Here is a 15,131-nt window from a genome sequence, read left to right on the forward strand (position 1 = left end):
GTCTGCTCTTCCCCCTCTCACCCTGGCTCTTCCCCATCCTGGTTCCTGGTCTGCCCTCTGCCCCTTTGCCCCTTTGCCCCTAGGCTGTAGGTCCCCTAGGCTGGCTGCATGCTGAGCCTACCTGCTGGACAGTTGTGAAGGGCAGCCTCAGGCAGGAGATCACCTTTCTGGGAGGGGGAGAGGTGGAGCAGGGTGCCTCAGGAGGGGAGGAGGGTAGCAGTGGACCCCACATAGCTTCAGAGCTCAGAGGGGCTGTGTGGATGGAGGGCATGACCCTCCTGGGTGGCTGGAGCCTGTCCTGTCCAGACCCCCAGCAGCTCACTTGGCTGCAGGGCAGCAGGCAGGCCAGCCTGCGGCTGCTTCGGTCCCAGGGTGCATGGGGCAGACAGAAGTTGGTGTCCTGGGCCAGAGGAGGAAGCAGCCCCCTCACAGTGCCCATTCAGGCTCTGGTTCTGTGTGGCCCCAATGGGTCTCTAGACCTCATGGGGATTTAACTTTCTTCACCAGTCCAGGAGACTCAAATTTCCTGCTTGGCTATTTCGATAATTTAGTGAGAACTTTGCAGAAAGCGTTTGTGAAATGTTGGCTCATCTTCACTAAAGCTGCTTTCTGTGTCCAGACTACTGGCCCGGGTAGGGTGGCAGAGGGACCCTAGGCCTCCGTGGGCAGTGTGTGGTGGCAGGTTGGCACCAGACACCTTTGGCTACTTGGGTCAGGGATGATGTCACCCAAGTGCTGAGGGCCCTCTCTGTCCACAGTCACAACTGCCCTTCCAGCCTTCCAGCCCGCCCGGTGTCCCAGCACGGTGGCCCCCGCTCTAGGGAACTCTCTTGTGGGACGTCGGAATGTTTTGGCATTGGCCCTGGAGCTCAGTTAATCTTGAAGAATCCAGGCTCGGGGCGTGTGCAGGTTTGCCATGGGAGTGTTTCCTGGTGGCACGCTGTTCTCAGCACAGCTGTTAGAATTCCTGTCTGGGGACAGAGGTCTCCGTCGTGTGAGCTAGCTTTTGTTTGGGAGAGTGTGGTACTTTCTGTTTCCAGCATGGAGGGGTGGGGTGGTGTTCCTGTTGTCCCAGCTGAGTTGGCTGGCAGTGGTGGGGCTCCCACCCTGTAGCACCCTGCTCTCTCTCTGCAGACAGTGGGACTCCCTTCCTGGAGGCAGCCTGGTGCAGCACTGAGCCCCTTCTTTCCCTGTGGGCACCCCAATGTAGCTCTGGGCCCCCCTGTATCCCCATAGGCAGCCTGGTATGGCTCTGGGCTGGTCTTTCCTTGTGGGCAGCCCGGCGTGGCTCTGGGTCTCCTCTCCCAGTGGGCAGCCCAGTGTGGCTCTGGGTCCCCCTCTGCCAGTGGGCAGCCTGGCATAGCTCTGGATCCCCCTCTTACAGTGGGCAGCTGGATGTGGCTCTGGGCCCCCCTCTTACAGTGGGCAGCTGGATGTGGCTCTGGGTCCCCCTCTCGCAGTGGGCAGCTGGATGTGGCTCTGGGCCCCCCTCACCCAGTGGGCAGCCCGGGATGGCTCTGGACAGTGCTGTTCTCCTTGCCCACAGCTGTGGGGCATGGAGCCTACCTGCCTCTGTAAGCTGACCCGCAGGAGTCACAGATGTCCACACAGCCTGGTAGGACTCCCGCTCCTGCTTCAGTAGGCACCCAGAGCCTGAGGGCCGAAGCCCACGTTTGTGATAGGGCTCTGTGCCCTCACGATTGGGCTCTGGCCCCGCTGCCCCATCAGCCTCTTCCCCTATCCCGCGCTAATGTCCACACGTGCCTGGGTGCAGAGGCCGTGCAGGCCTTTGTGCTGAGGTCTCTTCCTTGACTTTTGCCTTCCCTGCCTTTGAGGCTGGCAGCCTCCCCCACATGTCCAGATCTGCATCTTGGTGGTCCTTGTGTCCCCAGAACCTGCTGTGGATACAGACCTGCTGGAAGGGCCTTGCCTCTCCCCCAGCCTGCGAGATGCTGGCCCCTCACCCAGCTGCTCGGCTCGCCCGCCTGGGGACAGTGCAGTCTCCTGAGGTAGCCGACCACACCTCAGACTGCCTGGCTTAGACATCTCTCCCTGTTGGAGTGTCTGAAACCCCAGGCAAGGCTCTGTCCAGTGAGGGCGACGGGACAGGTACTTATACCTGTGCTGGCTGCTGGCCGCCCCTGGGCCTCTGCAGCCTGTCCCTTGCTGCAGCAACTGCTCAGTGCCTCGGGCAGCCTGTGCAGTGTCTGGGGTAGCAGGATGAGATCTCAGGAGTAGACCTCGCCAGCGCCATGGGGAGATTGTATCAACACTTGGTTGTTTCTGGGACCTGGTGGCAGAGGTGTGGGGATGCTTGTGTGGTTGACTGCTGAGCATAAAAGCTGCCAGGGTTTGGTGCTGCCGGGCTGGAGGGGATGACACTGGGGCCAGCTCTGGAGGCACCTTGGCAGGTGGGCTGGGCCAGGTAGGGCAGGCAGTAAGTGGCAGCCCTGATGTGCCTTGGGCAGGGATGGTGCTCATTCCTGCTGGGCGGGGCCTTGGGGTGGGGCTCCGGGCGCTCTGTAGGGCTGCTCAGGCGAGGAGAGATGCTGGGAAAGCCCACAGCGATGGGGTCATGGCAGGGCCCAGAGGCCTGGGAAGGGTGCGGTGGGTGGCCCTCCTGGACCACAGGGAGCACACCTGGAGGCGGAGGGTGGGCAGGGCAGGCCTGGAGCGGGTGTGGCTGGAAGGAGCTCATTTTCAGCATTGCCTGTATTCACTCAGGGCTGGGGAACCAAGGAGATGACTCAGCAAGCCCTTAGTGGGTGGCCGAGGGGGGCTGAGCAGGGGGAGGGGCTCAGTCGGCAGTTTGTCCCAGCACCACTTCCCTCAGCAAGAGCAGTCTATACTAAACCCTTCCTACAAACAGGGCCACTCAGACAAGAGATGGGGCTGCAGCCAGACCAGACCCTAGTCCTGGCCTCCTGGCTCATCTGGCTGCTGTGGAGGGTCCTGTGGTGGGGGACCCTTTTTGAACACTGTCTAGCAGGCCTGGTCAGGCCCAGCTGTGTGACTCTTCTGCTGTGAACGCTGAAGCCCCACTAAGTGTGCTGGAAAGGCGGGTTTCTCCTCAGGGGCCACAGGAGGGTGGGGGGCCAACTGCCCACAGCTGGACAGTGGGGGATGTGGGAGGGCAAGCACCGTATGAGGGCCTGCAAGGACAGGGGAGGGTCCTGGAGCAGAGTGTGCATACTGGGTCCTCAGGACGGTGGGGTTGGTGAGGCAAAGGAGTGGGCCGTGCTGGGCTCGCCTCTGCCTGGGTCTGCCCTAACCCTGGGCCCAGGGCCATGGGGTGGGAAGGTCTGGGCTGTCGGTTTTCAGGGGTGGGGTCAGCACTTGTGAGGTGAATGTTTGAGGCTGTGCTCCCCAGGTGGGGTCTGGCAGGGTAGCCATGTGAGCTGGGTGTGAGGTTGGTTTGGTCCACAGAGGAGATCCCACCCTGCCCCACTGGGCTCCCTGCCCTGGTTTTCCCAGGGGCAGTGCTGGCTTCTCCCTGCCTCTGCAGCCCCCACGCTGCCTTCTGCTGTCTCTCTGTGGGGGACGCCCTGACGCCTATGTGCTGTCTTCCTGACGCCCACTCTCTCAGAGTGCTGGTAACTCTTGCTTCTGTGTGCCCAGGCTGACGGGCAGTGAGCCCCTGACCATCCTCCCTCTGACCCTGGAGCCTGAGGCCGCGGCCGCCAAGGCACACTACAAGGCCTGTGACCGGCTGAAGCTGGAGCGGAAGCAGCGGCGCATGTGCCGCCGGGACCCAGGGGTGGCCGAGACGCTGGTGGAGGCCATCAGCATGAGCGCCCTTGAGTGCCAGTACCAGTTCCGTTTTGAAAGATGGAACTGCACCCTGGAGGGCCGCTACCGGGCGAGCCTGCTCAAGCGAGGTCAGTGCTGCCAGGCCAGCGCCGGGCCCCTGCCCTCACCCACCACAGTACCTGCCTGGCCATGGCCCCACAAAGCCAGGGCAGAGCCCTGTGTCAAGGGACCTGCTGCTGGGGCCCATGTGGTAGACAGGGGTGGGGGTGGGTATCGGGCTTTGTCCAGTGTCCCCCAGCCCTGGGGTGATGGCAGGGGAAAGGTGGGAGGGCTGTGGGCCCGGGCCAGCCTCTGGGGCTCTGTGTGCAGTTCTGGGGCCTCTCTCTGGCTCTGGTGAGAGTGGCCACGTGATATTCTAGGAGGGGCTGGGCAAGTTGCAGGTGGCTGCTGCCGGACCTTGCAGGGTGGCCCAGTGCTTCCTCTGTGGGATTTGGGGAGTGTGGGGACGAACTCAGCCCCTGGGACTGGCAGTTCCACTGTCCTGAGGGCAGCAGGCTGACCTGGGCACTGGGAAGGAGGGAGGGACTGCTCCAGGTACTGGAAAAAGAGCAGGCTTCTCCCAGAGCCCATGGCTGTGCCTTTGCAGTTGTAGAGAACAGCCCCGAGTCTGCTGGGGCAGAGCCACTATCTCTCACACCTGGGGCTGGGCGGCAGGTGGATGAGGAACAAGTGTCCCAGTGCCTGGAGGCCCAACCCCTTTATTCCCCCCTTCCTTCCCACCTGCCCCTCCCTCACACTGGTGGAACAGTTGCTGGGGAGACAGGGCCCGCTTGTGCAGCCTTTTTTATGGAGGGTCTGAGGCTGCCAGGGGCACGTTCTGATGGCTCCCAACACGTGCTGGGTGGCCTAGAGCCCACCGCCTGGGCACGGGGCCGGCACTGCAGCTGGTGCCTCCTGGCCCTGGAGCACAGAGCCCCGTCTCCTCCCTCCCTCCCCCCCTCCCTCCCTCTCTCTGCATGTGGACGCTGCCTGGGTCTCTGGCTCCCACTAGAGCCACACTCCCAACAGGCTTATTTAGAAGTTGGGGACCTCAGTCCCAACAGACTTGTTTAAAAGTTGGGGAGCTGAGATGAGCCGGGAGGGCTAGCTGAGGGCGGCGCGGGGAGAAGTGACCCTGGGTCTTGCCTAGGGAGGTGACTGGAGAGCTGATGGGGGTCCCTGGGCCAGAAGTCGGCTGCTACCCCCAGTGCCTGGTGCTGCCTACTGCAGTGCCCACCTGTAATCGGGTACATAGCAGTGTGGGAAGGGCGTGGCCCCCAGCACCTCCACAGCTGAACACCAGCAGGAAAGATACTCCCCTTGTCCTCTTCCCCCAGTCCCCTGCTGGAGGGGTCAGTATTCTGGTGCTCCCGTCTGGGCTTTGTGCTTTGAATGAAGGTGATGCATGGGCCTGGCTGAGGCCCGTGTCTAAGAGGGCCTCTCTGAGGAGCCTGTGTGGGCAGCTCTACAGGAGAGCCTAACTGCTGAGGCCCCCCGCTGACCTGTGCTGTGTCTCTCCAAGGCTTCAAGGAGACAGCCTTCCTGTACGCCATCTCCTCGGCCGGGCTGACCCACGCGCTGGCCAAGGCCTGCAGCGCCGGCCGCATGGAGCGCTGCACCTGTGACGAGGCGCCTGACCTGGAGAACCGTGAGGCCTGGCAGTGGGGCGGCTGTGGGGACAACCTCAAGTACAGCAGCAAGTTCGTCAAGGAATTCCTGGGCCGCAGGTCGAGCAAGGACCTGCGGGCCCGCGTGGACTTCCACAACAACCTCGTAGGCGTGAAGGCAAGTAGGGACCTGGGTTACTGGGTTGGTAGGGGGTCACCTGTAGGTGCTGGGCCGGGAGGTGGGGAGAGGCTGCTTCCAGGTCCAGTCTGGTTCCAGGCAGACACGTCCTCATCCCCGTGAGACTGTGGTTCCCACCAGGTGGATGGGGACGTGATTGCCATAGGGAGGTGACCTCGGGCCTCACACAGAAGTGACCATGAGCCTCACATAGGGAGGTGGCCGTGGGCCTTATAGGGAGGTGACTGTGGGCCTCACACAGAGAGAGGTGACTGTGAGCCTCACATAGGAAGGTGGCCGTGGGCCTTATTGGGAGGTGACTGTGGGCCTCACACAGAGAGAGGTGACTGTGAGCCTCACATAGGGAGGTGGCTGTGGGCCTCACACAGAGAGAGGTGACCGTGAACCTCACATAGGGAGGTGACCGTGGGCCTCATAGAGAGACCTTACATGAAACGGCCTTTGCCAGGGCGCTGAGAGCATTTCTCTCCCCTGCCCGTCTGCCGCCATCCCTGGCAGCTCCCTTGTCAGTGGCCTTGTCCCTTGTGTTCCCCAGGGACTGTGAGAGTGGCCAGGCCTGCCTGGGGAGGATGGAGTAATTAGAGCTGGCCCGCTGTGTATGCCTCTTTACTGAGAAAAGTAGGATTCTGAATCACCACTCATTAAAAATTCAATTTCCCCCCTTTTGACCAAAGCTCTTGTCCCTCCTTCAGCCCTTGTGGGGAGGGAGCTGCCAGGCAGAGCCTTTGCTAGGGGCAGAGGTGAGCGGGGTTCACCTCTGGATTAAACTCCCGGCAAGGCCTCTCTTTTCTTCTGCCGGTCTCCCTTTCTTTGCACTTCGACTCCTTGTAAGTGATTATTGAAAAGTCAGAATATTAAAAGTGCTCGATTAGTTCCACCGGACCCGAGTAAGCAATGTTTTAATTAAATTTGTCTGGGTTTCTCAGCAAACTGTCATTAAATGTGACTCTTGTGTTCCCCGCCCGCCTGGAGGATTGCTAAATTTCTTAATCCCCCTGGAGCCGGCCTCTCCCTGGGGCTGGCGTGGGAGTTCAGCAGCCTGGCCCAGGGCCCCCTCCTCACACAGAGTTGGAGGGGGGTGACTCCTGCAGGGCCCTCAGGTGCCAGTGGTCAGCAGGGGATATGGGTCCCCTGTCCTTGTAGATGAGACCCCAAGTCCTGGGAGGGGAAGGGCCCCTGCAGGTGCTACCCAGCTTCCCAAACTGCGAGTTGGTGCTCAGCCGTGCAGACTCGGCCCTGTGTGTGCAAGGACATGGCTGCTCACCCTGGGGGGCTGGCCTAAGCACTGTACTCTAGCGGGTGTCCCACCCTGCTCCCTTCGTGGCTGGCTCACTGGGCAGCAGGCACAGGTGCAGCCAGCAGCTTTGGTGGCCTGTAGGAGACACTGACCCCGTTGCTGAGGCTGGGGCACTTCAGTTTACATGCAGACTACGGTGCCCATCCTGCCATCTAGATAAGACTCGTGCACAGATGCTAAGCCCACACGGCAAGGTCCCAGTGAGATGGATGGTGGTGGGTAGGGAGTGCCTGGCTTTTGTGGAGAACAGCCTGGCTTGGTTCAGATGCCCAGAACTGGGGTGAGATTGCTCAGTGGGGCAGAACCTGGCCTTCCCTCCCCAGGCTTACTGGAGCCAGGGGTGCTGGTTGGGGTGGGGGGGCGTGTCCTGGGTACCACCTCACTGCTCCCTCCCCGCCACAGGTGATCAAGGCCGGGGTGGAGACCACGTGCAAGTGCCATGGTGTGTCTGGCTCCTGCACAGTTCGGACCTGCTGGCGCCAGCTGGCACCCTTCCACGAGGTGGGCAAGCACCTGAAGCACAAGTATGAGACTGCGCTCAAGGTGGGCAGCACCACCAACGAGGCCACAGGCGAGGCAGGTGACATCTCGCCACCTCGAGGTCGAGCACCGGGGGCGGGTGGCAGCGACCCACTGCCTCGCACCCCCGAGCTGGTGCATCTGGACGACTCGCCCAGCTTCTGTCTGGCTGGCCGCTTCTCCCCGGGCACCGCCGGCCGTAAGTGCCACCGTGAGAAGAACTGTGAGAGCATCTGCTGCGGGCGTGGCCACAACACGCAGAGCCGGGCCGTCACACGGCCCTGCCAGTGCCAGGTGCGCTGGTGCTGCTACGTGGAGTGCAAGCAGTGCACGCAGCGCGAGGAGGTCTACACCTGCAAGGGCTGACCCACGCCCGGTGCCGCCTCTCCAAGGGCTGACCCACGCTTGCCGCCCACACGCCAAGGGCTGACTCACGCCCGCTGCCCCCTCGCCAAGGGCTTAGCCCATGCCCACCGCCCCCTCGCCAAGGGCTGAGCCCATGCCCACCGCCCCCTCACTAAGGGCTGAGCCGACACCCAGGGCCCCCTTTCCAAGAGCTGAGCCCATGCCCACTGCCCACTTTCCAAGGGCCCTGGGCTGGGAGGTGGCTTCAGTCTCTGTAGCCACTCTGCTTTTGACCTGGGACCTGTGAGGGTCCATTTCTCGGCCTCAGCTTTCCCCATCCTGTGACCTGAGAGCACTGGGCTGATGCTTCCCAAGCTGCCTGTCGTCCCTGAGATGCCAGTTCCCGAGGGCACAGAGATGGGCCCCTGTCGGCTGCCACTTGCCCTCACTGCAGTTCTGCTGATGGTCCTCCTCCAACCTCCTTGCTCCCTCTTGAGGAGCCAGGGGTCTGAGGCACACCTTCCTTGACCGCGTCTGGGGCCTGGGTCTGGGGCGGCAGCAGGCAGCTCAGCCAGCGGAGGCTGCGTGCTGCCCAGCACTGTGGTCAGAGCGTCAAACCACTAGAAGAGAACGCAGCCTGCTTCTGCTCCGGTGCCCTGCCCCAGGGACCCTGGGTTGGGGGACATAGCCAATCCTGGGTCCCTTCTCTGACATCAAGCACTTCTCTTTGGAGTGAATATCAGTGACTTTTAAATTATTATTATTTAATGAATATAGTAATTATTATTTTTCCCCAGGCTGCTCTTTGAGGGCCGTTTCTTACTCTCCCCAATCTCTCCCTCCTTCCCTTCTTTGCCTGACTCTGCTTTGTCTTTGGAAACCACTAAATCAAGATAGATTTTTTTTTTTCTTTAAAGAAATAAAGCAAAGCTGTGTGTGGCCATGGGCCCAGGGCTCTGGCAGCTGGGTTCCCCTGCCAGCTGGGTATGGCATGCTGTGAGCAGACGGCCAGCACTCCGGGCCCCTTGACGTGGATTCAGGGCTGGGGGTGGCAGAGGGTGGTCTGCTCTCCCCCAAAGCAGGCGCAAGCAGAGGTCCGTTTTATGCAGAAGCCACAGCTTGCTCTATGTCACTGCAGGAGAGGCAGGGTGGGGACAGGTAGGGGTGGAGGGAGCCTTGGGCTAGGATTTGGCCAACTGAATGCTGTTCCCTTTGGCCATGCTGTTCTCTTTGCAGGGGAGGGAAAGGATGGCTCCCACTGACCTGGTTTGGTTTGAGTGTGTGTGTGTGTGATGGTACATGTGTGTGCACACATATTGTGTGTGTACATGTGTTTTCATGTGCACATGTATGTCCACAAGTGTGATTGCATACAAACACGTGTACACATATGCACATGTATGCATGTACGTGTGTACACATGTATGTGAATGTACATGTGTGAGTGGTCACTGGCCAGCTGGGGTGTGGCAGCCGTCTTGGGGGCCCTCCCTCAGAGCATTCTATTCTGGCTCCTTCCCCGAGTTGTGGGGCTGGCGGCACATGCACTGTGCACACGCATGTGCCGGGCCAGGTTTGTGTGGTTGCTGAGGTGGCAGGTGGTGTGGACGCAGGAACTACTGAGTGAGCATGCTTCTCTGAGTCCCAGGGTCTCGAGGAAGCCCGGGGTGACCGTGCTTTTAAAAGAAAACCTATTTATGTTGATGTGGGTCTCTGGTGTCCCTGTTATATAGTGTAAATAGCGAAGTCTATTCTCCCGTGGTTCAGAAAGCACCCTATGAAGTAACCACGTGCTGAAAGGGAGATGCTGGAGTGGAGGGCCATCTTTGTTCCCAGAAGGGCATGCATGTCCTTGGGGGAAGGGCCAGGGAGCAAGAGACATGAGGACATGAGGACCCCAGCACCACGAGGCTGCATCTGTCCCTCCACCTTCAGCAGACCTGGCTGGGTGAGTCAGAGGTTGGCGTGCATCCCCTTGGCTGGGGCTCCGTGGTGGAGCTGGCCACTGTCACGACAAGACTGTGCCTGGTCACTCTCGGGTCTGTGGAAAAGTGGCGGCCCGTCAGAGGAAGAATTTTTTTTTTTTTTTAATCAAATACCACATTTAGCTCTATGCCATAAATATTAAGAAAAGTATTTTTTTAAACAAGGCAGACTGAAAACGTTTGCTGGTTTGCTTGTTTATATATAAATATATATCAGAACGTCTTACTAAGCAAAGACACTGCCCCCCTGCTGGGGTCTCCTATTTACCATGCTTCTCTTTGGTGTGACAGAGTATTTCTTGAAGAAAAAGCCTTATATGGGGTGGCGTTCACATTCTCTCCTCGGCCTGGCCTCCTGCAGCTGGGCCCAGAGTGCGTGGCCTGGGGGTCCCACCACCACCTGCTGGGGCTGAGGTCTGGCCCTCCTTCCCCCCAGGGGGAAGGGGCTGCATGGCGGGCCCTCTCATACACAGGGCTTGACCCTGGCCGGGAAAAGAGGGACATATTCACTTGTGAAGATTTCTCGTCCTTGTGTTCAGAGTCTTGGGAGCCTTTCGATTTCTCTACCTCATCAGTGTAGCAAGTAGGTGTGTACCTGAGTGACTGTGGAAAACGTATTTAAGTTATTTAACACCTTTGTATAACAAAGCCAGAAACAAAATGGAAAACAATAAATAAATGTATTTTAAATTATAGCCACTCTCGGTCTGACTCTGCGGGGGCTCCTGCGGGCTGTGGGGTGGGCGGTGGGAAGAAGGGTGGGCGTGGCATTGCCACGTCAGGGGTGAAGAAGCCAAGGCCTCCGCCCAGGCCCCCGTGTCTCTGTTCCCTGTGGGTCCTGCCCCCAGGGAGCACTTTCTGGACTAACCTGGGCACCCAGCCTTTGGTCCCCATCGTCGCTCCTAATACCATCTTCCCTAACGAAGTACCACGAACGGGGTGACTTAAACCAAACATTTATTCTCTCACAGTTCCTGGAAAGTCTACAGTCAGGGTGTTGGCAGGGCCGTGGTACCTCCTGAGGCTCGAGAGGAGGCTTCTTCCTGGCCCCTCCCAGCTCCTGGTAGCTCCAGGCGTTCGTTGGCTTATGGCCACATCACTCCTATCTCCTCTGTGTATGTCTGTGTCTCCTCTCTTGTCTCTTATATGGACACTGTCATTGGATTTAGGACCCACTCTCATCCAGGATGATCCTAATTCCATCCTTACCTTAATTACATCTGCAAAGATCCTATTTCCAAACCAGTCACATTCTGAGCTTCTGGGTGGATGTGAATTTTGGGGGACGCCATTCACCCCACTACAGCCTCTAAGATATGAGAAGAGGGGCAGCCCTGGCTGCTGGGAGGCATGTTCCCAGGCCCTAATGGCTTGGCCAGTATTGGGGGCAGCACCAGCCACTTCAGACTGCTCAAGGTGGGGCCCGTCCTTACAGCCCGGAGCTGAAGTGGGCAGGACAGCCCTTCTTAAACCAAAAAAAAAAAAAAAACAAAAAAACTGTTGCTGTCGAGTTGATTCTGACTCAACATGACCCTATAGGACAGAGTAGAACTGTCCCATAGGATTTCCAAGGCTGTAATCTTTATGGAAGCAGACTGCTGCATCTTTCTCCAAGGAGCATGCCGACCTTTCGGTTAGCAGTCGAGCACTTAACCACTGCGCCACCAGGGCTCCTTATCTTTTTAAAAAAGCAAAAAAAAACCCCAAAACACCAAACTCATTGCCATCAAGTCAATTCTGACTCATAGTGACCCTATAGGACAGGGTACATCTGCCCCATAGTCTCTAAGGAGCACCTGGTGGATTCAAACTGCCAAACTTTTGGTTAGTAGCCATTGCTCTTAACCACTACACCACTAGGGTTCCCATAAGAAAGGTGCCTCTGTTTCCTGGGAAATCCCTCCCACATCACTGTAAGATCCTAGCCCTTCAGGCAGGTGGGGAAAGCCTCAGGCTGCAGGGGTGGAGCTCTCATCTCTAGAGGTCTGTTACCCTTTGGGCACCCACCTCCGGTGCATTGGCTGCCCTGCTCCTGGCCTCAGATGGGCAGGAGCCCTGAAATGGGACAGAGTGGCCCTGGGCCTGGCCAGAGAGGGTCTCCCCAGGCCCTAGCCCTCGGCGAGGCTCCCCATTCTTACCCCTCGCTCCTGTTTCCAGGATGAAGTCCTGGCCAGCCCTTGTCCCTGCTGGGACATCCAGCCAAGCCCCACCTCCCTCACTCACTCCTGCAGCCTCTTCCTGCTGTGCTGGGCCCCCGACATGGCCCCATCAAGTGCTCTTTGGGTCTGGGGTCCTCAGGGCCTGATGTGCCCCCCCCTCCCTGGCTCCCTGCTTACCTGGCCCACACAGCCCACCCCCCTGAGGCTCCCGGGGTAGCTGTGACATGCCAGTTGGATGCCACTCTCTGCTGGAAACCCCTTCCTCTCCTCTTCCGCAGGCCCCTCTCCTGTCCCTGCCACGTCTGTGTCATATCTGTTTCCAGGACTCCCGGGGTCTGCCCCTCCACCCCAGATGCAGGGGACAGGGAACAGGAATGACCCGCCTGACCCTGCTGCTCAGGTGCAGAGGTCCAGTGCCCACCCCCAGGTCCCATTCTGGCTCCCTGGATACCCCTGATCAGAAAAGAAGATTAGGAGGCCAGACATGTCACTCGGCTGTAGGGATGAGGCAGCAGCAGCTGACCTGACTGGCCTCTGAATGTGAGGAGCCCACCTGCCTTGCCTGCAGGTGGTCCCATGTGGATAGCAGCCTTGACTAGCTTTTTCACTCTGAGGGTGACCAGGACCACAGACGTAGCTCCTCACTATGTCACAGGCTGCCTGGTGAACGAGGGCCTCATCTCCGGGCCCTGCTCCTGAAAGGGAGACGGATGGGGACAGAGGTGATCTGGGATGGGCCTGCACTGAAGTTGGAGGGGCTTTAAGGCAGCAGCCAGGCAGCAGGGCGACCTCATGGGACCATTCTTTCTGGGCAACAGTGGCCGAAATTAGCTGAAACCCGTTCTGGGACAGGCCGAGGCCAGCAGGCCTGGGCTGTGGAGGGAGAGGGAGCCAGTCACTGCAGCCACCACACTCAGCACTGGGGATGCGCCTCCTGCACGGCTGGTCCCTCTACAGGTCCTGGGTCGTCTGAGTGCATGGTGCTCCTGTGCGCAGTGGATGCTCTGCAGGTCTGGGCCTGTCCTGGGGTGCACATGTGTGTCTGTATGTGTCCTTGTGTGTTCGTGCATCTGTGTGCATGTGGTGGTCACGCATGTCTGTGTGTCAGTGTGCATTTGTGTGTGTCCATGTGCATGTGTGTGCAGGCGTGTCTTGTGCACGTGTGTGTGTGTATGCCTGTCTGTTCACATGCATGTGTGTGTGCATGTCTGCTGTGTGCATGTGTATGTACATGTGTCACATGTATATGCGTGTGCCCATGGGGTGTATGTGCATGCCTGTCTATGTGTATTCATGTGCATGTGTGCACGTAAGTGTTCATGTGTTGGTGTGTGTGCATGTCTGTCAGTGTGCACATGTCCATGTGCATGTGTATGTCCATGAGCATGTGTGTGTACGTGTCTGCCATGTGTGTATGTACATGTGTCATGTGTATATTTGTGTGCCCATGGAATGTGTGCATGTGTTCATGTGCATATGTGTGCATGTGTGTGTGCGCGTGTATGTATGTGCACATGGACCTATGGCCTGTAAGGTCGTGGGCACTGGGCTGTGCTTACCTCCTTTCTGTCCATCAGCCTTTGCTGTGTGGCCATGGTCTGATCCTCACCCCTCAAAGCCTCCTTCTGGGTGCCTTCAGCTGACAAGCCCCCACTGGCAGGGAGCCTGAGCCAGAAGGAAGGCCCCATCTCCGTCTGAGCACACCCCAAAAAACTGGGTAAAGACACGTAAGAGGCTGCAAAGGTGTTTTCTCACTGGCCCACCCAGGCAGGTAAGTGACTCCTGGGAAACTCTGAAGGACGGGGTGTCCCTCCTGCCTTCCTAGCCAGGCCACCTGGGGGCAAGGAAGACAAAGAGGGAGGAGTGGTCCCAGGGTGCCAGGATTAGGCTGGTGAGGCTGCTCAGAGATGCGTCCAGCACACCAGCCCTGAGGTACCACTCACAGGTGGGGCCACAAGCCTGGCTCACAGGTGGCCAGTGGGCTGTCAGCCAGGCCCGTCCTCGGACCTCAGGGTGGGGGTGGGGCAGCTGTACCATCTGCGTCCCCCTCCCTCCCCCCACGGACAGCCCAGCAGGAGATGGCTGGAGGATTAGGTAAGAAGGCGCAGTTAGGTAATGTCTCGGAAGGCTGTGCAGGCCAGGCCAGCGAGAAGGTACTGCGGCTGAATCCCGCCTGGCCTTCTGCTGGCTTCAGAGACTGAGGATGAAGGTGGGGCGGCTGGGGCTCTGCAGACGGAAAAAGTGAGGCCGTGCCCGGTAGCCCGCTGCCAGGCCTCCAGGCCATCTGCTCCCCGTGGGGACCAGGTCACGAGGCTCAGTGGGCGCCTCCTGGAGGGGACATCAGGCTGTTAGGAGGGTCAGGTCCAGGGCCCAGGGCTGTGGAAGGGCCAGCCATGCTGAGAGCTGGGAGGGTTGTGATGAGGTCAGGCTTACACTCGGCCCCAACCCTGCTGCTCCAGTAACTGGTGAGTGGCTGAGGCTCACGGCCTACCACTGACTATCCCTCTGCTCTTAGGAATCTCACAGGCTGAGGCTGCCTCTGCACACACACACATTCTGTTCCATGTGACTGTTCCATATGGCCCCCCCACCCCTCCCTGTAGGCTCAGCCTGACTCGACCCCAGAGGTGGCCCTCACCCTAGACCCCTGGCCCCATCTCAGGGCTCTTTGAAGGCCATGGGGGTGAGGGAAGCAGTGGCCCTTCTTGAGGGTGGCGTGCCTGAGCAGGGCTCTCTGCTCACTTGTAGGGACAGCAGTGGCAGGGCTGGTGACGGGGCAGTGAGTATGTTTATGGGAGTGTGGTGGTGCCCTTGGGGTTGAGGACCTTGGGATGGTGATGGTGGCCCTGAGGTAGAGGTGGTGACCACCGTGCTGGCAGTGCTGTCCACTCCTGTCTCGCTCCTGCTTCCCCACCTCCTCTGTCCCTCTAGTGGCCCATGTACCTGCACTGGCACTGCCTACCCCTCCACCTCCTCCACACCCTGGGCCTAGGCTGCCCACAGCCTCTCTCCCACCCACACTGGCCGCTGAGCCCTTTCCAGGAAGCCCTCCCTGACTGCTGGCCCCAGCAGTCCAGTGCCCTCCCTGTCACCTTCCTCACTTGTTTCTGGGGGGCTCCTCTCCTGCAATGGGACTGTCTTGCCAACTATATCACAGGTCAGGATACTGACCCCCAGAGAGGAGGGGGGCACAGGGTGCTGCTCCAGAGAGGAGCTCTGGGTGCTGCGTGC

The 15,131-nt window shown here is 59.5% G+C and overlaps 1 protein-coding gene across 1 annotated transcript in view; it reads left to right on the forward strand.

Annotated features, from left to right (window-relative positions):
- Positions 1 to 10,403, forward strand: part of WNT9A (Wnt family member 9A) — a 35,098-nt gene extending 24,695 nt beyond the window's left edge. The window contains exons 2-4 of the mRNA XM_049875116.1: positions 3,619 to 3,878; positions 5,312 to 5,574; positions 7,295 to 10,403. Of these exons, the coding sequence (XP_049731073.1) occupies positions 3,619 to 3,878; positions 5,312 to 5,574; positions 7,295 to 7,777 (1,006 nt within the window). The 3' untranslated portion in view covers positions 7,778 to 10,403. The remainder of the gene's footprint in view (positions 1 to 3,618; positions 3,879 to 5,311; positions 5,575 to 7,294) is intronic.
- The last annotated feature ends 4,728 nt before the right edge of the window (positions 10,404 to 15,131 follow it).

Source organism: Elephas maximus, chromosome 2 (genome assembly GCF_024166365.1).
Source record: "Elephas maximus indicus isolate mEleMax1 chromosome 2, mEleMax1 primary haplotype, whole genome shotgun sequence".
Taxonomy (NCBI): Eukaryota; Metazoa; Chordata; class Mammalia; order Proboscidea; family Elephantidae; genus Elephas; species Elephas maximus.